This window comes from Xiphias gladius, chromosome 3, assembly GCF_016859285.1.
Source record: "Xiphias gladius isolate SHS-SW01 ecotype Sanya breed wild chromosome 3, ASM1685928v1, whole genome shotgun sequence".
Taxonomy (NCBI): Eukaryota; Metazoa; Chordata; class Actinopteri; order Istiophoriformes; family Xiphiidae; genus Xiphias; species Xiphias gladius.
In genome coordinates this window covers 5401031-5425030 of record NC_053402.1, presented here as the reverse complement: position 1 = coordinate 5425030, position 24000 = coordinate 5401031, and the positions used below count along the sequence as shown (strand labels likewise).

Below are 24000 nucleotides of genomic sequence, written 5' to 3'. Positions count from 1 at the left end.
GAATCATGGCAGATAGTATAGCCCTTTACACTTCAGAATTCATCCTGGTACTTCTGTCAGCAGTCACATCGTCAACAAACACTGATTACCCAGTCCCATTGGCAGCCATACATGCCCACGCCATAACACTGCCTCCACCATGTTTGGCAGATGATGTGGTATGTTTTCGATCATAACCCGTTCCTTTCCTTGTCCGTCAATCTTGGTTTCATGTTGTTCAAGAACTGGGCAGGCATTTTTAGATGTTTTCTGGCAAAGTTTAATCTAGCCGCTTTGTTCTTGAGTGTTACCAGTGGTTTGCACCTTGTGGTAAACCCTCTGTATTTACATTCATGAAGTTGTCTTGATTGTAGTTTTTGATAATGATATTCCTACCTCCTCGAGAGTGTTCTTGACCTAGCTAGATGTTGTGAAGGGGTTTTTCTTCAACAAGGAAATAATTCTGGGGTCATCCACTTTAGTTGTCTTCCATGGTTTTCCAGGCCTTTTGGTGTTGCTGAGCTTGCCAGAGCATTCCTTCTTTTCAGGAAAGCAACTCATTTTAGATTTGGCCAGTCCTCAAGTTTATGCCATACGTCTAATAGGTTTGTTTTGTTTTTTCAGCCTAATCAAGATCTCCCAAATTTGCATCAACACCTCTTTGGACCACATATTAAGAGTTCCGAGAAGGGCTACCAAATGCAAATTCAATACTTGAAATCAACTCTAGACCTTTATTTGGTTAATTCATCATGAAATAATGAGGGAACAAAACACACTTGTCCACGGAACTGATTGTCAGACCCTTTGCCTTGTCCCTCCCCTCGAACGCAGACTGGCCACGTACCGTAGCATTGGCCAGCTTCGACCAGGGTCCGACAACTATATGGCTGTGCTCCATAGACTCTCATGTAGTCGTTGTAGTTTGTTGTCATTTTTAGGCTGGTTTTGTGGATTTTGAGCTCGTCATGGTTAAATGTTGTGCCTGGGGCACTTGTAACAGTGATACCAATCAAAGTAAGTTCAGTCAAATGTATGCAAAAATCTGTGGAGCTAACATTGCAGAGTAACAGCACATCAATCATTAACTAGCACTTCTATGTTACGCTAGTTACTTATGGTATACTGAATGTATACACATGCTGCTTTTGCTTTTTAGTGATTTTAACAGTGAACCTACCCTACTTTACAGGAACAGTGTTGCACCTTAATTTCGTAGTCTTCTGTCTCGATTGTCAGGTGATGTGGTGGTTCACTTTTATATTGTGATCTGTCAGCTTTAGCTTCTTACCTATTCTACTTTTTCATACATTTTTGCTTCTGAGTTTGTTTGACATCCTGGATATATCCCTGAAACGCATACTGTAGACCCTTTTGTCTGCTTCGCTCTGAAATTGCTTTTTCATCTCTCCAAAAATTGGATAATATTACTTCAGGGAATGCAGTTAGTGACTGTGGGCACTATGTTAGCTCTGACAGCTTGATGGACTAGCAGCGGCTAACGGGGTTGGGCTCAGGAAAGGGTCAATATAACATATGTACCTAACTGTACATATACATAATCAAGACCGGAAGCATTTGAGCAGTTTCGCTTTTTTTTTTTTTTTCTTCAGGCTCTCACCTTCAGCACATTCAATTTGAAATAAAATAATGGATACTACATTAAAGGGCCAAATCTCAGCTTTGAGTAGGTTTACATAAATATAGAAAGAACTCTGCGGGAGATATAGCCTTTTAAACACTTAGTGCCCAAATTTTAGGGGTTCAAAAGTAATTAGACAGTTGGCTACTAAATGTTTCTTGGGCAGCAGTATGTCTTTTCAATGTTAGTTCATGCACAAAAAAGGTCACACATGGCTCAGAGTTGACTGAAAGTTGAGTTGCCAATTAGATTGAGGGTTGTCTGTCAGTATGACAAGTGAAGAGGTGACTATGCAAGTGAAGAGGATAATATTGAAGCTAAAAAAAAAAAGCAAACATCTGTCAGATATCAATAGTAGTTGATTTGCCAAAATTGGCAGTTGGGTGCACGCTAAAAAAAGCAGGTATGTACAGGAAAACTAGAAAATGGCAAACGACCTGGTACACCGAGGAGCACAATTTTTATGTATAAGCAGAAAAGCATTTACATGGTAAAGAAAAATCCCTTTATGGTTGTACAACAAGTCAAGAACAATCTCCAGGATGTAGGCTTAAATGTTTGCTTGTCAACAGATAAGAGAAAACTTCATGTCCATAACCTCAGAGGATTGTCCACAAGATGCAAACCCCTGGTAAACCTCAAACAGAAGGGCCAGGTTGCAGTTCACAAAAACACACACAAAGAAACTGGTAGAGTTCTAGAACAACGCTGTATGGACTAATGAAACAAAAATCAAACTATCAAAATGATAGAAAGAGGAAATTGTGTGAGGGGAAAAAAAGGAACAGCTCATGACCCAAAGCCACCATCTCAGCTGTCAAGCATGGCGGTGGTTCTGTTATAGCTTAGGCATGAATTGTTGCCAGTGGAACTGGCACACTGCCACTTATTTATGATTTGACTGCAGACGGAAGCAGCAGAATGTATGCAGAGGTATAGGGGAGCATTCTGTGTGATCAGATTCAGTCATATGCATCAAAACTAATTGGATGACATTTCATCATACAGCAGTACAACAATCCTAAACAAAGCAACCACAGAGCTTTTCAGGGTGAAAAGGTGGAAAATCCTCGACTGGCTGAGTCACTCACCTGATCTCAGTCCAACTGAGCAACATTCTACTTGGTGAAGACCAGACTAAAGGCAGAGGGACAGACACAAAGTGTCTGCTGAAGTCTGTGGGTCAAATACTTCAGGCATTCATTGACTACAGAGGATTTTCAACAAAATATTAAATATGATGATTTTTTTTTATTTTATGTGTACCTTTCCAATTACTTTTGACCTCTTAAAATTTGGGCACTATGTGTTTAAAGGGCTATATCTCCCACACAGTTCTTTCTATATATTGATGTAAACCTACTCAAATTAAAGCTGGGACTTGGCACTTCAATATAGTATCCATTATTTTATTCGAGTAAAATTAGGCTGTCTTTTAGGTTTTCAAGGACAAAACACACACATGATATACTGAATCTGTTTGTTATTCTCCGGGTATCTGCAGGCCTTGAAAAGTTTTAAAATGCATTTAATTCAGTTTCCTCATAAGTGAGTTCTTAGAAAGTATAAAACATTCTAAGTTTAATGAACCAAAGTGTTAAGTCTTGTCTTTTGGCTGCTTTAGGCAGAATGTTTGTTCTAAAATGTTCTTATGTCATTGTGGCTGTCAGGAAACATTCTCCACTTATAAACTAAAAGTGGTATTGTTGTGATAGTGGATTGTGCTGCAGGAGGTTGGTCAATCCTTTTTTGTAAAGTTTTAGTCAGAATCATCAGACCTGCAGCGAACACTGTCACTGGTTCTGCTGCAGGAGCTGAAAGACCATAAGCTCACAATGGACAAGTGAAGATTTTAGAGAAAACTTTTCTTAGCCTGCCTGGCTCCAGGTTGTATTAATATATTTATTATATCATAAAGAATTAATGTAATATAAAGCTGACAAGCACTGCAAAAATTGATATAACAAATAGTTGTTGGCCATATCATTCTTACTGGTTTTCCATCCTACTTTCATATTTTGGCAACTATGATGATGATGATCAGGTATTACATGATATGCAATGTTATATAAGAAAAATCTGGAGTTTAACTTCAGTGAGCCCTGCAGAAACTATGATTCATCTCTTTTAGTTGCTTAATGTGTAGAGGGTCTAAGTCCTCACACCACTTCCTGTTCAGCCCTTGTTCCAATAGTTTCTTAAACTCAATGCAGTCTCGGACTGCAGCATCTCTTTGATTAATTTTTATGAAAACCTTAAATCATGTTCCTGAGGTTTTCTTTCCATATCCGTTTGCATGGTGAAAAGATAAGTTAGGGTTAGGGTGGGTGCTGGTGGGGATTGTGTTTTGTCCTGGGCTGGATTTTTCCTCCAGAGAGCATGACAAACCTTTGACAAGCCTCTGTTACAACATACCTCTACTGGAGCAGGTAACAGTGACAAACATAACAGCTCAAAGTATGACTGACTGACATTTTTTCCCATGAAATTAGTCCACAGCTTGAATTCAGAGTAGATATATAACATTAGATTTTTTTATACATATTTTGCACACATTTAAAAATTTAAATCATAGAATAGGGCGATGAGAAAAGGAGGAAGTGAATTTAAACATTAGCCTTATTTCTTCTTGTTTGTGTTTACTTTGGGTTTTTTAATTCAAGTGAATATACATTTTGTATTTCACAAAAAATATTTTAAGTTTCTATTCTCTCTCTCTCTCTCTCTCTCTCTCACTCTCTGTGTCTGTAGTAGTGAATGTATCTCGCTCTCAGCTTCTCTTCACCTCACTGGTCAGTGTCGATGTCAGCCGCATGCTGCAGGATAGGCTGGTTCTGGCCACGCCCCCCTGCTGTCATTACAACAAGGCAACAGATGGCCCCTCCGTCCTTCTCTTCATGTCTTCTGACCTGCTGAGACAGAAGCCCCTCCCACCAGAGGAGGGGCCTTTCAACAGGCCCCACCCATCATCACGACCCACACACTTGACCTTTGACCTCTACAGACGACAGAGACGTTGGGAGGCCACACCCTGACGCACACTAGGGAGAGCTTGTGATAGACTGTGATGTCATTGAATATAATAATTACCTAATCAGTTTTAAATTATTGAAATCTGTTTTTATTCCATGAAAGAGAATAAAATGTTTTTGTCTGATTAAAATGTTTTAAAACATGTTCACTCTGATGATGTCATGACTGATGCTGTGCTTCAGGTTGTCGAATCAGAAGGGTTTTTTGATACAGAACAAAACATGAAAGTGTGACTCAGCTGAAGTGGACAGAGGAATTACTACTAACAAACAGACCATAATACTGGGTGCCTATTCCTTATCATTCTTTGGAAAAGGATTAATGTACAGGAGCCCAAATACACAAAGAAGAAAGAATAAAACAATAACAATTATGAATAAAAGGTTAATAGAATGTTTAAAGTTAAAGTAGAGTAGGGTAGTATTTCAGTCGACCAAGATTTTCTTTGGTTGACTGCAGCCCTAGAATTTTCACTACAGTGAAATTACTCCAAGCTCAGGTCATTTCTAATTCTACATTGTCACAACTTTATTTATTTATTTATTTATTTATTTATTTATTTATTTATTGTTGGTTGTAGTCAATAAAAACCAGACATTTGAGAATGTGACATTTTTAATTTCTTTATATTCAAATCATTTTGAGGCTACAGGTGTCGCCATCTTAGTGGTATGCAGTTACCATGGTTACATGTGTCATTCTCGATAGGTTTGTTGAAAACGGCTGTTAAATTGTTCACAAACACAGTGTCTATGTCCCTCTGCTCTGTGGTAATACAGCAGACTGACCCTACCCAGTAAATGCAGTTCTCTCTCTGTCTCCCTTTCTCTTTCTCTCTCAAATTCAAATTCAAAGGAGCTTTATAAGCATGAAAGTTTCAAAAAACAATGTTTACAAAGCATCAAAATATCATTTAGCCAAGTGCACAATCACAGAAAAAAAGAGCAATAAAACAACACCAAGATCAATATACATATGTGTTAATTATATATTAACAGTATATTATACACATAGTTTTGTGTGTCTAAGTCATTCACTGTCCCTCAGGTTGTGGCATGCTGATATATATTGGGCAGCAAGATATTCCCTGTCTTTTCCTCGGAATATTTTTAATTTTAAGATGTCGTGTTTTTTAAAACTTGGAATTACAGAATTGAATTGGTTAAAGTAAATTTTCCTTATTTCATTGAATGATTTACATTTTAGGAGGAAGTGCATCTGTCTTAACCTCATCTGTCAAACAGTGACCACATGTTCTGTTTTCTTTCGGCTGCCATGATTTTTTTGTGTCTTCCTTGTGCAATTGCCAGTTTGTTGTCACTGTGCCTATACTTGATTAGGATCTGCCTCTGCTTTCTATCTCTGACATTTAAGAGATATTATGCCAACTCACAATATCTGTTTAGGTACAGATAACATTTTAATCTACTTTGGCTTTTAGTTTCTTCTTTCCAGTGTTTAAAATAGGTTTCTTTACACTGTGTTATAATTTGGTTTACTCTGATTTGTGTTCGGAAAGCAGTGTTTTTGCACTGTTCAGAGTGTGTCTGAAAGGGGGCAGTTTGTCTCAGCACAAACTGACTTTCCTGGGATCAGCTCTTGGGTTTGCAGGGCTTTGGAATGGAAGGTGTCTAGGGGGCTGAAAGCACCTTAAAGGCTTAAAAAAATTGAGTGCTCTTTTTTGAATGTTAATTATCAGTGAGCATCTTCATAATTCTGCACAACAGGTATTTGTTGGTGATTTTCTTTGTATGTGTAAAATATACTTTATCTGCAGAATTTTGCATGGAAAGAGTCTGTTGGGTGTTTATCCCAACGGGTATAGGTCTCTATCTAGGAGGGAGAGGCCAGGAGCAGCACATTGATCCAACTGAACAACTAGTTAATTTATATATACATCAAATAATGTTGGACTTAAATTGCAAGCCTGAAGTGGTGTGTCGGTGTTTTGGGAAGAAGTCAATTTGACTTTTACTCAACATGGAGTGTTCGTCAAGGGAATCTATTATTCTTTTACTTAGAATGCTACAGAATAATTTATCTAGACAACTGTTGACACAGATGCCATGGTAGTTACTCAGAATTGATTTATCCCGACTTTTATAAATGGGGGAAATGGGCCCTTTGCACTAGATGACAGGAAAATATCCTGATTGTTATACTATATTGAACAGCTTCAACAGTGCTCCCTGCATCTAGGGGGTGCTGGGGTGTATTTGAGCATTTAATTTTTAATATTGTCTGGACCACAGGCTTTCCTTGGCCGGAGAGATGTAATCTGTGTGGATAGGTATTGGTAATTCTTATAGTTGCTTTCTGTTGAAGTTGATCCACATATCCAAGACTTGATTTTGGTTGATTGCATTCACAATATCTTCAAGTTTCATGTGGGTATAATTTTGTTTTGTTGTTCATAGTTGTACTTTTGTATTTATTTAAAATTTCTTGTGCCTGATCTGTAAGGATGGGTTGTTTGGTTGGCTATGCCTTTCATTTGATATTTTTCTCTAGTCTTTTCTGATCATTTTGCATTCTTCATCAAACCATTTGTCAACATTTTGTCTTTTATCAGACTTCTGTTTTTATTTGGAAGAACACGTTTATTTGGCTGTGGTCTAAAAGGGGGGATTGCTGTCTGACAGTGAATGCACTGATAGTGGAGGGGTCCATGTCAGTGATTGCATAGTCTACTACACAAGATCCAAGAGCTGAGGAGTATGTTAATCTCCCCAAAGAGTCACTTCTCAACCTACCATTAACTGTGTATAGGCCTAGGGCCTGACAGAGATGCACTACCTCCCTGCCACTTTTTTTTAAATTTATTTCAGAGTCAAGGTTGTTTTGAAGGGTGATGGTTGGTGTGGTAAACATGGGAGACTGACTAAACACATGGTTGTTGCCTTGTGGGTCAATGACATCAGGTTCAATTCCCGTCTTCCATTCAGATCTCCAGTTAGAAGTAAATAGACGATTTCTGGATGGAGAGTTTCAAAAATGTCCTCTTCAAAATAAGGAAAATATACTGGGGGTATATAAATAGCACAGAGATGTGTACAGTGTTTAAAATGTTAAGGAGAATGTCATTCTTTAACTTTATGCCATTTGGAGATCATGTAATCTTCTATTCACTTAACTATTCACAGAACAGAAATTTTGACCAGGGGTGCCCAAACCTTTTCATGCCACTGTAGATCGCTATCATTTATGCCCAGGGTTTGATGTAATCTTAATCAAACGTGTGATTTACCCTTTTTTTTACTGGTGAAATCTGACTCCTATACCACACTAACATCCCAACACAATGATCTGCCCTTACGTTTGATCTTTAATTTTATAGAGGTCACCATGACTTCTATATAGCCCTGAGGACAGTGAGTGAGCAGATAATTTTGATCCCATGTTTCTGTCAATACAATTACATCAATGTCTTTGATAGATTTCATGAATTTGAGGTTTTCACTCCTCAGCTCAAAGGTTGAGGAGTGGAGACCCTGAATATTCCAACATCTTGAATATTCCAACATCTTATAACAAGTGAACACGTTAAAAACAATCAAAAATTAACCTGTATAGTGAGACAAATATAAATACATCTACAAACTATCTATACATTTATAATACTGAATAATAATTTGATGTGTTCCATGGAGGCATGCATAGTTTTCACTGATATTATCGCTGCACTAACTATCACTATGGCTATTATTACTACTACTAACTAACAATACATATCCATGTTGTCCTGTTACTCAATTGAGAAAGTGTTCTGAGAATGTATATGTTAGCTGAACAGAAGCTGGGTGCACAGGGTATGCAGCATTTCCCTGATGTCTTCCAGCTCAGAGTTAACAGGGGGAGGGACTGTGGTAGTAGGCTGTGCTACAACTGCAGCATAGTGTAGAGGCAAAAATCTCCTCTATGGTGAGGAAGTAAAGACAACAATGAGTCTACTGCGATTCTAAGAATTCATTACAGAATATTAAATGAATTAAAGTGAACAACCAGCAATATTAAGCAATGATCATCAAACAAAGACAGAGACGAGCTCTTCAATACTATTTGGCCAAATAAGGTGCAGTCTCTCTCCACCACAGAGGTGGGATGATCCTTGGGTGGTGATGAGGAGGAGGAGGTCTGGGATGACCTCTGAAGCTCCCAGTAGAAGAGGGGGCGGATGGATCTGTACCAAGGCTGTGTCTTTGAGGGTCTTTGCAAATAACCTCACCCTCTCTTTAGTTTAGAAGGAGTTCATCATAGAATTCCCAGGTGCCAATGGTTGGGTGGAGGGCCAGGTGGACATTGGGTAAGGTGGCACATCCTCCTCTGATCTCCATATTAATTGCATGGATGACATGAGGAGGGGTGTCTGTCCTAGGCAGCAGGGAGACCACAATCCGGGTGTTAGGGAACACCCTACTGGCTTGCTCTGCCATCTTCCTAATTGCCTCAGCAGTGTCCTTATGAAGGCTGTGCAGGTCATTTGTTCCTGTGTGGATCACCAGGTATTGAGGGCTTCCAAGGGTCTCCTTTTGCCTCTAGTACTACAGCATTTAGATAGCACTTTCTTACCAGGAAAAAGACATCTTGACCTGGGTCACCAATCTAGCAAAGTCCAGCTCTGACAGGGCCATACTTTCCTTCAGCTGGTTGTTGGAGCTGGCAGGTGTGGGAGGGGCAGAGATTGACAAGGTGGTGGGGTACTCTATCAGGTGCTCATCATCATCATTGTCAGAGGAGACATTGATTCTCTTGGTGTCCACCTCAGTTTTCAACAGGGGGAATGCCTCTTCAAAGGACACCCGTTTAGCGTCATTCACATTTAAAAGTGCTTTACTGGCATGAAAGTTTAAAGAAATGTTGCCAAAGCATCAAAATAATTTTACCAAGTGCACAATAACAGAAAAAAGCGACGATTAAACAACAACAACTCTCTCTGTCATTCCACTTACCTATCATTGGAATTAGCATTAGTATTACAGCAGCTGCCTGTTCTCTCCTCTGCAGAGCAGCTGATCATTCAGAAGCTGATTCACTCGTTCACTAAAATACTGTTCACTGTCTGGGTTTAGCTTGAGAGTAGAAGCTAAAACATCAGATAACGTGAAATTTCTTTAGTGAACATCTACAGAAAGATTTAACTGGTTGAATTTGATAGTTACATTAGCTTACCTTTTTTTTAAATCTCAGTGTGCTGCCTGCATTTTTTGATAGATTGTCTCAGCTGTTTTGTTGCTGCTTCTTGTCTAAGGCTCAGTGGATTTTAGAAGAATTTTGTTTGTAAATCTCTTCTCTTCAGAGAACGTCAGACAACATTACTGACAGAGGCAGAATGTTACTGAATGGAAGATGCCTCTTATAAATGTTACTGGAATAGGTCAAACAGATAACTCAGCTTCTGAACATTCCTACTATGTGGTGCCATTGGAGTCCCCATGACTTAATACTATATATCTTGGGTAAAACTTGGACTAATACCAATTCCAAAATCTTCTTCTTACACGGGTGACCCCCCATCTACCATAGAACACAATGGTCTGACCTCCAGGTGCATTAAATGCACAATAATCACTCTGATTTTACTGCAATTAAGCAAAACTGTGTCACCAGTCATGTTCATTCAACTTCAGTTAAAATTACAACAAAAATCTAACAAATTAATTGCATTTTTAAATTATTATTATATAACCTTATTTATATTATCTCACCAAATTTTATTTTTTGTCATTAATGCCTTTTAAATGCTGAAAGTCTTGAAATTAATTTGTCCCTGTATTGACCCCTCTGATGCAACTCCCCCTATACATGCCTACTGGTCCTGTAGTTACATAACTTTCAGGAGGTAGGATACATTTTTGGAGTAAAATCCTTTACAAGAAGCAGAGTAAGTACCACAGTTTCATTTACCACTTTTTTCTGTTTTGGAATGCTTGACTTATTCAGTAAAGCATATCTACCCTAATATGCTTAACTATCAACTATAAGTTGATCATTTTTTGTAAAAATACGTTTGATAAATATGTTAAAATTCTTTCTCAGTGGTCACCATCTGCTAGTGTGTTCTTCATCACATGGGTAGCACTGGCCAACTTTAGCATAAAAAGTCCCTCCTGTTACTGTCCTCGCTATTAAGTTTTGCATGGTAACGGTGAGAACATAGTACCAGGAATTGTGGGCCAAATCAATAGTTACAACATATTGCTATTTATTATTAATTTATTATGCATATATTTATTATATACTTTTAAAAGGGTTGCTAAAATAGTAATCGTGTATTTGTCCGGGAATGGTGCCATTGTCTGTTTCAGCAGCAATGCTACAGGGCATGTTGTGATGCAGAACCTCCCGCAAACACAGAGATAGCCCTTACACAATGGATGAAAATGGGAAAAGATCAGTGACTGTGAAAAAAAATCTGATGACAAAAGACAATGCACTCACTAGTGAATTCCGTGACAGGCTGTTCAGATTTAGGCAACACATCTTTAATGGTAGTACAGAAATCTGAGAGAAAACTTGAGAAACAATGAATGTTTGCTACATTTGGATTTCAGTGAGAACTACCCCGATAAATATGCTCAAGAGATTCAGTCAGTCCATTTTGGAGGGTCACCTCAGCAAACAACCATTCTTACTGGAGTACTTTAATCAATGCCTGTTTTAGATATAGTAAAGGAGAGATGCCATGTGATCAATTGCCTCCATGTCTTCAGTGATGGCCAAGCTATGCAATGAAAATAAAAGGGCAACTTTTACCTCCTCTCGTGCCATTCAAAAGATGCCTCAAAGAATCAGCTGGAACTTCTTTGAGGTCACTCATGGGGGCTCCTGATGGATATTTAAAATATCAGCTGACAAAATTGTCCAGCATCGATGAGATATTCCAAACACAGAGGCCATGTTCCACTAGTTGAAGGAGATGAAGACATTGAGAAAAAGGCGCAGAAATTGACTGAAGCACCCAAACTTGTGCTTGTCAAAGGAACAGTGAAATCCATCAAGTCCTTAGCTTATCTCTAGGCCAGGGAAAATACAGGGATATAACCTGCGTTTGCAAGGCAGATGAAGGTGTCATTACTTGTACGTGCTGTGAGCTAAAGCGGGTGAGCCTAGGAGAAGAGGCAAGGATGCAGGACACAAGTTGCAACTAAGAGCTGAGTCAATCATGGCAGGAAGTCATAGATTAACAACACTTTGGGCAGTGGTGCATTGTAAAATATGATAATGAACCTTACCCAGGAGTCTTGCAAGATGGAAATTGGAAAGTGAAAACATGCACAGAAATGGCAAAAATAGATTATTCTGGCCAAGTTCATGGGAGGATAGAAATTGGTACGATGATAATCAGAATTTATGCCTGATCACAGAGCCACAACCTTTAAAAGATCTGTCTTACCTACAGCTTCTTCCTTATATGTTTTCCTTATTAGTTAGGCTAGCTTAACTAACTAATAAGAACAGGAAACACTCAAATTCCTGTTCCTGTTCCAAAGTTTGCTGTAGTGGGGTGTTTATTAGTATACCGGTGACCTTAGTATACAGTGACCTTACAGACACAGGGAGTAGGTCTGGGAAGGTAAGTCTCACAGAACATTGGAAGAATACAACAATTTATACAGAACATCAAAGGGTAGGAAGGGAACAGTATCTCAAAAGGTAGGGAGGGGATAGTACGTAAATAAAGTAGTAATCAACGGGTGGGATGTGCATTGCATGTAGGTGTTGGGGTGTGGATAGATAAATAAAAAAGGATAACGAGATCAGAGGGTCAGTTGGAAATAACGAGGGAGTGGCAGGATCAAAGGGTCAACTTTCCTGGGGGCAGGAGACTGCCTCCATACATTGCCCGGTCAACCCACCCTACCAAAGTCACATGCAGATCCAAAGTCCTGGATAAACAGCTACAGTACAACAAGGATGTATATTCTTCATCAACGAATGGTCAAAGAACAAAGACCAGCAAGTCTCTATTGGTATTCTTCATCATCCCCACCCCACCAAAAGTGACAACAACAGTTATCAATATATAAATGTTTATATGAGATTTCTGTAAAAGTAAAAAATTTAGTAAAAGTCAACAAATATCATGCATATGTTTGTTGTCATTTCCAGGATTAAGTTGGTAAAAGAAAATCCCATAAAAATGCGGACAAACTCCACTGAAATTCAGTTTTATTAAAAAAAAATGTAAGTAAAATTACATTGTACCTTAAAATAAAATGTCAAGATGATACTTATTTGTAATTACTTTGTTAAAAATATATTTGCATGGTACAGTGAGGGACATTTCGTATCCTGGAAAATGTGAAGATTACAAAACTTTGCAGTGAAAGCACTTATGAGTAGAGATGATATGCACCGAACAGGGTGAACATTTTCCCTATGTAACCTGCAAAGAATTTGGCCACAATTATTAGATTACTATATCCTGAGCTGGACCAATATATATTTCTTATGATTTAACAAGTTTTCCTTCAGATGAAATGTTAATAACAGAAAATTATTTATTTATTCATTTTTACACAAAATGAACGTCATGGAATACTAAGAAGGATTCTTACTAGTCAGGAACTATAGTGTGTGATTGTGCATGTTGTTGAAATTAGACTTTTGAATTAAAAGAGTAATTAGTTCATTTGTAAATTGTTAATTATTTGAAATTATTTAGTATTTATTTCTTTATGAAAAATGTAACATATTTCATAATACTTCTTGTTTCAAATGTTACTTTCTATTTACTTTACTCTGGAACTATGACCCAGACTGACCAGAAAACAATGGGGATCAAATTTGATAGGGATCGGGGAGGGAAAACAGATTGGCAATTGACTAATGAATACTCACTGATTTCTGCTGAGCACCAGCAGGAACCACTGACTCCAGTTCGCAGGCTCGTATTCGGCAAGCCCTCAAAAGTTTGGTACAATGTGAACCATCCCACTCTTCCAAACAGACTCCAGGACACATCATGGAGGGTGGCTCATGAGATACTCCAGTCAGGTCTGTTATGCACTCCTGGGGCATGTCAGCGCTCTCAACCTGCCCCCTACCTGGTTGTGGCGTGCCTGAGTCTGTGGGGCATCTGCTCAGGCAGCACTGCACTTTGCCAAGCAGTGGCTCACCCTAGCTGCCATTAAGATGTCATATGGACAAGGAGAAACTACCTGGTAAGGAAGCACATGCAGTTCCACCCTGTGACTGTGATCTGGATGGCTGCAGTGATGGCCAAAGCGACTGGCGCTCCGGGTGGCATGCCTGGGACACAGCCACAAGGAGCATTGCCTCTGTGCCCATTCGGAAGAAGGAGTTGGAGCCATACATGAAAAGGTTAAAGCAGCGGTGGCCTGACTCTCCGGGTGAGGCAGGTGGGAAGGAGCAATAGAGTGGGTGTCTCCTCTTACCACTTTGACAGGATCCCGAGAGACCTACTGTTTGGGGTCATGAGATCAGTTAGCCTGGGTAGTGACTCCATGTGCTCCTGCACAAAAGTGGATTCGGAAGACAGCAATTTAATCTGCGTACTCCTTTTTTTTTTTTTTTTAAGTTGAAGCTATTATGAAATGTGTCTGAAATGAGTGTCAATGAACTTTTTCGAAAGAAAATCTGTTCTTATCAGATTAATACCTGATATGTCCTCCGTATGGGTATAACATTAAAAAGATTTTTGGTAACGGGAGCTGAAAAAGGAGCTTTCTCCATTCACTCCACGCATCGACCTGGCATTGGAGAGCTGACAGGAACCGTGCACCCTTCTCTTACCTTGTGGAAAACCAAGCATTGACATAAAGGTAGAGACCCTGTAAGCACCTCATAATGTCAGAATTTTCGCAACATCAATCGTAAAGCCTGTGCCGGTTTTTCTCCACAATCCAATTGGATAGAGCCTGTGAGAATATGGGGAGGGGTAGGGGAATGAGCAAAGCAAGCAAAGAAAGTTGTACCATGAAGGTGGGGTCTAGGAGGAATAGGCTAGTTGGTTGTGCTTGAGGAGCTGGCTGTACTGACTCTGGTTTCTTTTCTTTCGCCTTTTCCCAATGACTTCCATGGAAAAGAGCAACAGTGAGTTAAAGAATTTTTTGTAAGCTTTGCCGTGTAGCTGAGCCATCTGAGATTGTGAAAAGTCAAAAGTCAAATTTATGTTTGTATCTAATATGTGAGGTGGCTTTCTCCATTCACTCTGTGAGTCCACCCGGCATTTCAGTGCTGCCGGGAAATGTGCACCCTTCTCTTGCCTTGTGAAAAATGAAGCATTGCCATAAAGGAATAGACCCTGTATGCACCAGATAATGTTAGAATTGATTTAGCGTGCGTTCTTAAAGCCTGTGCCTTTTTTAGATAGAGCCAGTGACAATATGGGGAGGGGTAGGGGAATGAGCAAAGCAAGCAAAGAAAGTTGTACCATGAACATGGAGATTGGGATGAATAGGATAGTCGGCTGCTCGTGAGAGGTAGGTTGTGATTACTCTTGATGTAGCACACGTCTTTTTCCTTTTACTAAAGATTTTCTTCGAGAGGAGCACCAGTGACTGAAGGATGCTTTTGGTAGGTTTTGCCATGTGGTTGAGCCATTTGAGATGGGGAAAGGACGAAAAGATGTTTCTATCTAGTATGTGAGGTGTAAGTCTTTTGCCTTTTACTAAGGACTACCGTGGAGAGGAACACCATGGAGTTAAATATATTTTGGGTAAACTTTGCCATGTGATTGAGCCATTTGAGATTGTGAAACGTCAAACATATTTTTTTTGTGTAGTATGTGAGGTGCGCAATCGATGGGCTTGGGCAGAGTTGAGGAAAAGGGCTTTCTCCTTTCACTCCAGGAATCCACCCAGCATTGCAAAGAGTGTATGTCAAATTCACTAGCACATTTTACACATTAGATTTTTGCAAAACTGCTCTGTTGACTCCACGCATCAACCCGGTATCGCAGTGCTGCCGGGAACTGTGCACTCTTTTCTTGCCTTGTGGAAAACCAAGCATTGACATAAAGGTAGAGTACCAAATATGACATTTTCAGGGGTGCACGCTTTACAGATTAGAATTTTGCAAATCTGCTCTGTTGACTCACTGATATTCCTCATGGAACATCACAGGGCTACTAGCCTCCAAACAATACGTATCAGCTATGACGATTGGTGGAAGAGTGTAGCACACAACCGACTGTAAGAAAAAGGCTCAAAAAATGCACTGAGATTTTTACTGTTGCTTGTCTGGAAATCTGGAAATGGAGGAAATGTAACATTATTGCAATGAGATTACAAAAACCTGTTGAAAGTGCCCTGCATTTTCCCTTTTTTTTTCTCACTGGTCATGGAGACACTGCATGCACCAGATACTGTCAGAGTTTTTTTAGCCGGCGTCTTAAAGCCTAAGCCTTTTTTTCTCCACGATCCAATTGGATAGAACCTGTGAGAATATGGGGAGGGGGAGGGGAATGAACAAAGCAAGCAAAGAAAATTCTACCATGAAGGTGGTGTCTATGACGAGTAGGCTAGTCGATTGCGCTTGAGGAGCATGTTGTACTGAGTCTGGTTTCTCTTTATGACGCACAAGTCTTTTGCGTTTTATTAAAGACTACCGTGAAGAGGAACACCATTGAGTTAAATCTATTTTTGGTAGGCTTTGCCATGTGGCTGAGCACTTTGAGATTGTGAAAAGTCAAACAGATGTTTGTATGTAGTATGTGAGGTGCGCAATGGAGTGCCTGGGCGGAGTTGAGAAAAGGGCTTTCTCTGTTCACTCCACGAATCCACCTGACATTTCGGTGCACCCTTCTCTTGTTTTGTGGAAAACCAAGCATTGACATAAAGGTAGAGACTCTGTAAGCACCTGATAATGTCAGAATTTTTGCAGCCTGCGTCTTAAAAGGCCAGGGGCTTTTTTTTCCCCTCACAATCCAATTGGATAGAGCCTGTGACAATATGGGGAGGGGTAGGGGAATGAGCAAAGCAAGCAAAGAAAATTCTACCATGAAGGTGGTTAAAGTGTATAATTACATATGTAGAACTGAATTTATGTGTTTAAACAAAGGCCCTAGGTCAAAGGTCCTCAGAAGATGTCTTGCAGTCTGAAAAGTGAGGTAATGCTAAAGCCATATGTTAGTGACATTTCTTGGGAAAATGCCTCATATAAGAGGTGGTGGACAAGGCTGATTTTCAGAGTGGTTCATTGGCTTCACACCCTCTCACAAGCAGACCTGTATGTGCTTGATTTGATGCTGTACTTCTTTGTAATAAACCTTTATATGCAATCAAGACAGTGTCAGCGGAGTCTCCTTCAGCATTATCATCATCATCTAATAAATTACAACAATTTTGGCGTCACGAACTTGGTCGTGTTGTGCCCTGCAGCATCTTCACCAGCATCAGCGCGCCATCTCCCGCTCCACGCTGGCAGTTAAGGTGAGCATTCCTAACGTTCTTGGGGCGCTGGTTGTTCGTATTGGCTGTTGTATTTGCTGGTTGGACACACCGCAAAGAATCATTTGTGTGTGCGTGTCATGATGTGTTGATGTTTGATTCTGTGCTCCGTTCTAAATTTGGTTTTGTTGCGTTGCTAGGCACCGTAAAGGGGGGAGTAGTCTAGTAAAGATGTGAAGAAAATAAGAATTTAAAGTAGTAAAGACGTGAAGAAAATAAAGAAACCCCCACCTTCTGAGAAGGAGGTGAAGTTTGAGGAGATTTATCCCCAACTTCCAGTGATTAGTCAGGAGGGTAACTATCACATTGCAGATGAGAATGAGCGAATATTAGAAACGGGAAGAGCGGAAACAACCATAAAGATGTGTCCAAGCACCAATAGTAAAAAGAAAATGGCTCGTTTGGAAACTAAGGGTGGACTTATGATCAAGAGAATGGAATTTGGAGATGATGATCAGAGTGATTCGGATGAAATTATGGGTGGATATGACCCAGCAGTCAGACGGATACTGGCTAAAGAGAAGAGAAGAGGAGTCAAAACGTGGAGGAAAAAGGGCCGAGGAGATGACAGCTCCAATGAAAGTGAGAATGGAAACAGCAATGGAGACCATGGGACCATCGCCTTCGACAGGATTTTTGGGAGAAGAGAGAGCTAAATATGGAAAGAAGAAGGAAAGTGATGAAGGCAAAGACAAGAAGAGGTTCAAGAGAGGCTTGATGAGCAAAAGAGGGAGCATCACCACTAGGGAGGTACATGTTAATTAATGACCAGAGGAGAATAAAGATTGAAGGTGACTGTAGCCTTTATGTACATAGGCTTCAGCAAGAGGATCAAGGGGATTATAGGTGTTCTTATTATGATCCACAAGTTCAGAGTGAGCGGTCAGAGACAGGGTTTAGAACTAGGATAGTGACTTTAGTAGTAATAGATGTAAGTAAGATCACACAATTCCGAGTTGATAAAGAAGTAAGAGAGTTAACAACTACAATGTCATTCTCCGGCCAGAAACTGGAAAAAAGAAACAGAGACCTATCCCTCCAGTCCTGAAGGTTACTGAAAGTACAAATGCATTGCTCTTAACAACAGTTGCACCTCGGACAACTTCACCGACACCAACTTTTTCTGTGATTAGGATAAAATTAGGCAGCGCAGCTCATCTTCCATGTCAATGTGGTAAATGGAACGTTGGTGGCAATAATCCTCCTAAGTGGAAAAAAGGGTTGCGGTGAAGACGTAGTGTTAGTAGGACCTGATGTTGACATTGTGCCTCGTGATTGAAGGAAGTATGTGTTGTACAATGATATGAAGTGGATGAAAATGGAGGGTGATTGTTCGCTTGTCTTGAACAATGCTACTTGGGAAGATCAAGGAGAATATACATGCACTTATTTTGAACCACATTTAAAATTTGTATTATTTCGAAACTATTGGATAGAGGGATATGTGACTCATAAAGTGACACTTGTGATAAGTTTTATTCCTGTTCAAGTATCCACAGTTGTTAGAAAAGTTCAGGAGCGACTCACCACAGCAACTACTTTGGGGAGATATAGTGGACAGATGATACATATTACTTTTGCTCCGGAAGCGACTAAGAGTGTTAATATGACAACTCCGGTTGTTGCTTTAGTTACGACTCAGAAGGGAATAAATAGTACAACAATGATGGTGACGACTCATACGTCTGTTACTTTGGGAAATTCTACAAGTAAGGTTGTGACAGGGGCAGTCACAAATAAAACATTGACTGAGCTTGTAAAAAGGGCAAAGATTCCTGTTATGACACTTTTGAAACCTGAGGAATTTGTTAATGGGACTCATAAGCCTATGTTGCGAATACAGGTTAGCTTGAAGAGTAGTAGTAAGAAATCTGAAATTTGGGAATCAATTGTGAACAAGACTGATGTAAATTCATCTATAACAACCCAGAAGACTCTGTCAGACATGACCAATGACCTTGATGACCTTGACCAGACACCAGACGATGCCTGTTATACTTTGATTCCTAACAACTCTGATAATATCACTAGTGTTGTACATGCATTGAAGCACATTAGGGATGCATTTGGCGCATCACAAGGAGCTGGATGGTCTGCTAGTGCTTGGTTACGAGACAGATTCGGAGTGTTAGGTGCAGCGTTGATTCAGATTTTGATAGCAGTTCTTAGAGTGATATAATCAAAGAGGGGAAATGGAAATGTGAAAGTTAACCTGGGATAATGTGAAAGTATGATACTGTGAATTTCACATCTCATTATAATGTGATAATCTGCATCTGATGTTTTTTTTATTTTTGCAAGATACTGGTTGGTCTTTTTTTTCTTTTCTCCTAGAATGGTATTGGGGAAAACCACTGTGAGGGTGGCTGACTGTTCAGGGACCCCGATGTTCTCAAACACTCAAAACAAGGACAGTGGAAAATGGACAAAGGGCCCTGAACAAGGACACTGTGGAAGTAAAATGTCTGGACTCAAACCACCATCAACACTACAACGAGAGTCGACCCTCCTGAGGAGCTGCAGTGTGATAGCCTCTTATGTCTTCTCTTCTATGTATACATTCTACAGTGTTAGATGTAATCTGTGATATTGATAATATTCGAAGTAGGATATTTATATGCTAGTGAGTCCAATATGATATTTTGCTTTACTTGGGGATTTTTTCACTTTGATTGCTTTAAGAATGTGGTTCTCTGTCAGTATGTAAATACACTGGGACCTCATTTGTTTTCTTTTTCTCGGTGCTTAGGGAGATTGGTGCTAGGCAGGGAAAAGTCCATTGGAGGGTCAGATGGGATGACCAGCCTGAATTTGTACATTATTTAGTTTTATTTTCTGAGGTTTCCATATGTATTTGCTTAAGACATATATCTATACATTTTTCACAAATTCTCCTTTTTTTAATTGGCTTGGAGTACTATATGCGTTCGCTTAAAAACAGCGACGACCGTGAGAAGAATTTCCTGTCCTGATTGATTGATGGAACTTGTGAGAAAGGAAGCTCCCTGACAGGTTTTTGCTCTCACACTCCACAAATGTGTTGTCTTGCTAAGGTTAAGCTGCAGCAAGCAGTATAGGAGGACCTGTCATTCTTGTTACATTTGTAAACATGCATGTGTAATTTTTTTCTCTTTTTGAGGCTCTGCAAGCCTCTAAGGGGAGAAATGAGGTGTATGGTTACATATGTAGAACTGAATTTATGTGTTTAAACAAAGGCCCTAGGTCAAAGGTCCTCAGAAGGTGCCTTGCAGTCTGAAAAGTGAGGTAATTCTAAAGCCATATGTTAGTGACATTTCTTGGGAAAACAAATGCCTCATATAAGAGGTGGTGGACAAGGCTGATTTTCAGAGTCGGCTGCTCTTGAGGAGGTTTTTCTTGACTCAGGTTTTTCTTAATGACGCACAAGTCTTTCACCTTTTACTAAAAACTAACGTGGAGAGGAACACCAGTGAGTTAAATATATTTTTGGGAGGCTTTGCCATGTGGCTGAGACTTTGAGATTGTGAAAAGTCAAACTGATGTTTTAATCTAGTATGTGAGCTGCACAATGGAGAGCTTGGGCGGAGTTGAAAAAAGGGCTTTCTCTGTTCACTCCACGAATCCACCTGACATTTTGGTGTACCTTTCTCTTGCCTTGTGGAAAACCAAGCATTGACATAAAGGTAGAGACCTCGCAAGCACCTAATAATGTCAGCATTTTCGTAGCCTGCGTCTTAAAGCCAGGGGCTTTTTTCCCTCACAATCCAATTGAATAGCGCCCGTGACAATATGGTGATGGGTAGGGGAGTGAGCAAAGCAAACAAAGAAAATTCCAACATGAAGGTGGTGTCTAGGAGGGGTAGGGAAGTCAGTAGGGCTGGAGGAGCATGCCGCACTGACTCTGGTTTCTCTTCATGACGCACAAGTCTCTTGCCTTTTACCGTGCAGAGGAACACCATTGAGTTAAATATATTTCTGGTTTCTTTGCCATGTGGTTGAGCACTTTGAAATTGTGAAAAGTCAAATGGATTTTTTCTGTGTAATATGTAAGGTGCGCAATGGAGAGCTTTGGCGGAGTTGAGAAAAGGGGCTTTCTCCGTTCACTCCATGAATCAGCCCGACATTTTGGTGCAAACTTCTCTTGTCTTGTGGAGAACCAAGCATTAACATAACGTAGAGACCTTGCAAGCACATGATAAAGTCAGAATTTTCACAGCCTGCGTATTAAAATCCAGGGGATTTTTTCCATCTGTCGAAGCACTATTGCTTCCCCGAGTTGCTTGCAATATGGGGAGGGGTAGGGGATTGCGCAAAGCAAGCAGAGAAAATTCCAACATGAATGTGGTGTCTAGGAGGAGTAGGGAAGTCGACTGCACTTGAGGAGTAGGCCATACTCACTCTGATTTCTCCTCATGAGGCACAAGTCTCTCGCTTTTTACTAGACTTCCGTGTAGAGGAACACCAGTGTTTTGCACCAGATAATGTTAGAATTTTGTAGCCTGCATCTTAAAGCCAGGGGCTTTTTTTCCTCCACAATCCAATTGGATGGAGCCAGTGATAATGTGGGGAGGGGTAGGCGAAGAAGCAAAGCAAGCAAAGAAAATTCTACCAAGAAGTTGGTGTCTAGTAATAGTAATAGGGTAGTTGGTTGCGCTTGAGGAGCATGTTGTACTGACTCTGGTTTCTCTTCATGACGCATAAGTCTTTCACCTTTTACTAAAGACTTCCGTGCAGAGGAACACCTTGACCCCTTTGAGATTGTGAAAAGTCAAAGGGATGTTTGTATCTAGATTGTGAGATGCACAATGGAGAGCTTGGGCGGAGTTGAGAAAAGGGCTTTCGTCGTTCACTCCATGAATCCATCCGCCATTTTGGTGCACCTCTCTCTTGCTTTGTGGAAAACCAAGCATTAACATAACAGTAGAGACCTTGCAAGCACATGATAAAGTCAGAATTTTCACAGCCTGCGTATTAAAATCCAGGGGATTTTTTCCATCTGTCGAAGCACTATTGCTTCCCCGAGTTGCTTGATGTGAGGAATTAGAACAGAGTCATTGAATAGCTTTAAAGCACAGATTTTTATTTGAAAACAAAGATCTTTGGAGATTGCACCACAGAGTACAAGTCTGTTACAGCCAAACGCACAGTGCAATCTGAAGCACTCTAATTCAGCATAGCGCTATTACTTTGAGGCAACGCACTCTTTGCTTGTCTCGGTAGTTTTCCAATCTAGCAAAAAGGGAGAAGAGATGAAGAAGAGTCTTCGCCTGTCCGTTAGGGTGCGGGTTATCTATTTCTTGCAGCAGTGAAGCTACACTTCATTGTGGCCTCCTTCTCATGCTTGTGTGATTCACCCCCCCCCCCGGGGTGCAGTACCATGACATAAAATGAGCTTCTCATGATTACATCCTAGTGAGTTACAGCAAGAATAAGGCACAATAGGTGTTTTAATTATCCGAACCTCACAATCGAATTGGATAGCACCCGTGACAATGTGGGGAAGGGTAGGGGAATGAGCAAAACAAGCAGAGAAAATTCCAAAATGAAGGTGGTGTCTAAGAAGTAGGGTAGTCGGCTGCATTTGGGGAGCAGGCTGCACTGACTCTGGGTTCTCCTCATGACGCACAAGTCTCTTGCTTTTTACTAGACTTCCTTGTAGAGGAACACCAGTGTTTTGCACCTGATAATGTCAGAATTTTGTAGCCTGCATCTTTAAGACTTTAAGATGCAGGCTATCCAATTGGATAGAGCCCATGACAATATGGGGAGGGGTAGGGGATTGAGCAAAGCAAGCAAAGAAAAATCTACCATGAAGGTGGTGTCTAGGAGAAATAGGGTAGTCGTTTGTGCTTGAGTAATAGGATATACTGACTCTTGTTTCTCTTCATGACGCATAAGTCTTTCGCCTTTTACTAAAAACTTCCGTGCAGAGGAACACGGGTGAGTGAAAGATATTTTTGTTAGGTTTTGCCATGTGCCTGAGCCCTTTGAGATTGTGAAACGACAAAGGGATGTTTGTATCTAGCATGTGAGATGCACAATGAAGAGCTTGGGTGGAGTTTAGAAAAGCGCTTTCACCGTTCACTCCACATATCCAACGAACCTTTTGGTGCACCCGTCTCTTTCCTTTTGGAAAACCAAGCATTGACATAAAAGTATTGATTGTATAAGCACCTGATAAGGTCATAATTTTCCTAGCCTGTGTCTTAAAAAGCCAGGGGCTTTTTTTCCTCACAATCCAATTGGATAGAGCCCATGACAATACCAAACACCACATTTTCAAGGGTCCGAAAATTGTGAGTCAAATTAACTTGCACGCTTTACAAATTAGAATTTAGCAAATTGCTCTGTTGACTCGCTGATATTCCTCGTGGAACACTATCCGCTTCTCACTGGTCATGAAGACCTTGCATGCACCAGATAATGTCTTAATTTTTTAAGCTGGCGTCTTAAAGGGGACTTAGCAAAACAAGCAGAGTAATTTCCAACATGAATGTGGTGTCTAGGAGGAGTAGGGAAGTCGACTGCACTTGAGGAGCAGGCCGCACTGACTCTGATTTCTCCTCATGGCGCACAAGTCTCTCGCTTTTTACTAGACTTCCGTGTAGAGGAACATCAATGTTTTGCAACTGATAATGTCAGAATTTTGTAACCTCCATCTTAAAGCCAGGCGTTTTTTTTTCCTTCACAATCCAATTGGATAGAGCCAGTGATAATGTGGGGAGGGGTAGGGGAAGAAGCAAAGCAAGCAAAGACGAATCTACCATGAAAGTGGTGTCTAGGAGAAATAGGGTAGTCGGTTGCACTTGAGGAGCATGTTGTACTGATTCTGGTTTCTCTTCATGACACATAAGTCTTTCGCCTTTTACTAAAGACTTCCGTGGAGAGAAACACCAGTGAGTGAAAGATATTTTTGGTAGGTTTTGCCATGTGGCTGAGCCCTTTGAGATTGTA

At 40.3% G+C, this 24000-nt stretch overlaps 1 protein-coding gene, 5 non-coding genes and 1 pseudogene across 6 annotated transcripts in view; all 7 read left to right on the top strand.

The window, feature by feature from the left end:
- The window catches only part of LOC120783675, a 16953-nt gene extending 12157 nt beyond the window's left edge, over positions 1 to 4796 (top strand). The window contains exons 4-5 of the mRNA XM_040116803.1: positions 814 to 890; positions 4373 to 4796. Coding sequence (XP_039972737.1) covers positions 814 to 890; positions 4373 to 4656 — 361 coding nt within the window. The 3' untranslated portion in view covers positions 4657 to 4796. The remainder of the gene's footprint in view (positions 1 to 813; positions 891 to 4372) is intronic.
- Positions 4797 to 14222: 9426 nt separating this feature from the next.
- On the top strand, positions 14223 to 14404 carry LOC120788510. The gene has a single exon (XR_005707249.1). It is a non-coding gene; the product is annotated as a U2 spliceosomal RNA (small nuclear RNA).
- Positions 14405 to 16171: 1767 nt separating this feature from the next.
- Positions 16172 to 16288, top strand: LOC120788500. The gene has a single exon (XR_005707240.1). It is a non-coding gene; the product is annotated as a U5 spliceosomal RNA (small nuclear RNA).
- A 4155-nt stretch (positions 16289 to 20443) lies between these two features.
- Positions 20444 to 20560, top strand: LOC120788501. The gene has a single exon (XR_005707241.1). It is a non-coding gene; the product is annotated as a U5 spliceosomal RNA (small nuclear RNA).
- Positions 20561 to 21718: 1158 nt separating this feature from the next.
- LOC120788502 lies at positions 21719 to 21849 on the top strand (annotated as a pseudogene).
- Positions 21850 to 22914: 1065 nt separating this feature from the next.
- Positions 22915 to 23027, top strand: LOC120788520. The gene has a single exon (XR_005707259.1). It is a non-coding gene; the product is annotated as a U5 spliceosomal RNA (small nuclear RNA).
- Positions 23028 to 23870: 843 nt separating this feature from the next.
- On the top strand, positions 23871 to 23987 carry LOC120788519. Its single transcript, XR_005707258.1, has one exon. It is a non-coding gene; the product is annotated as a U5 spliceosomal RNA (small nuclear RNA).
- Positions 23988 to 24000: the final 13 nt, after the last annotated feature.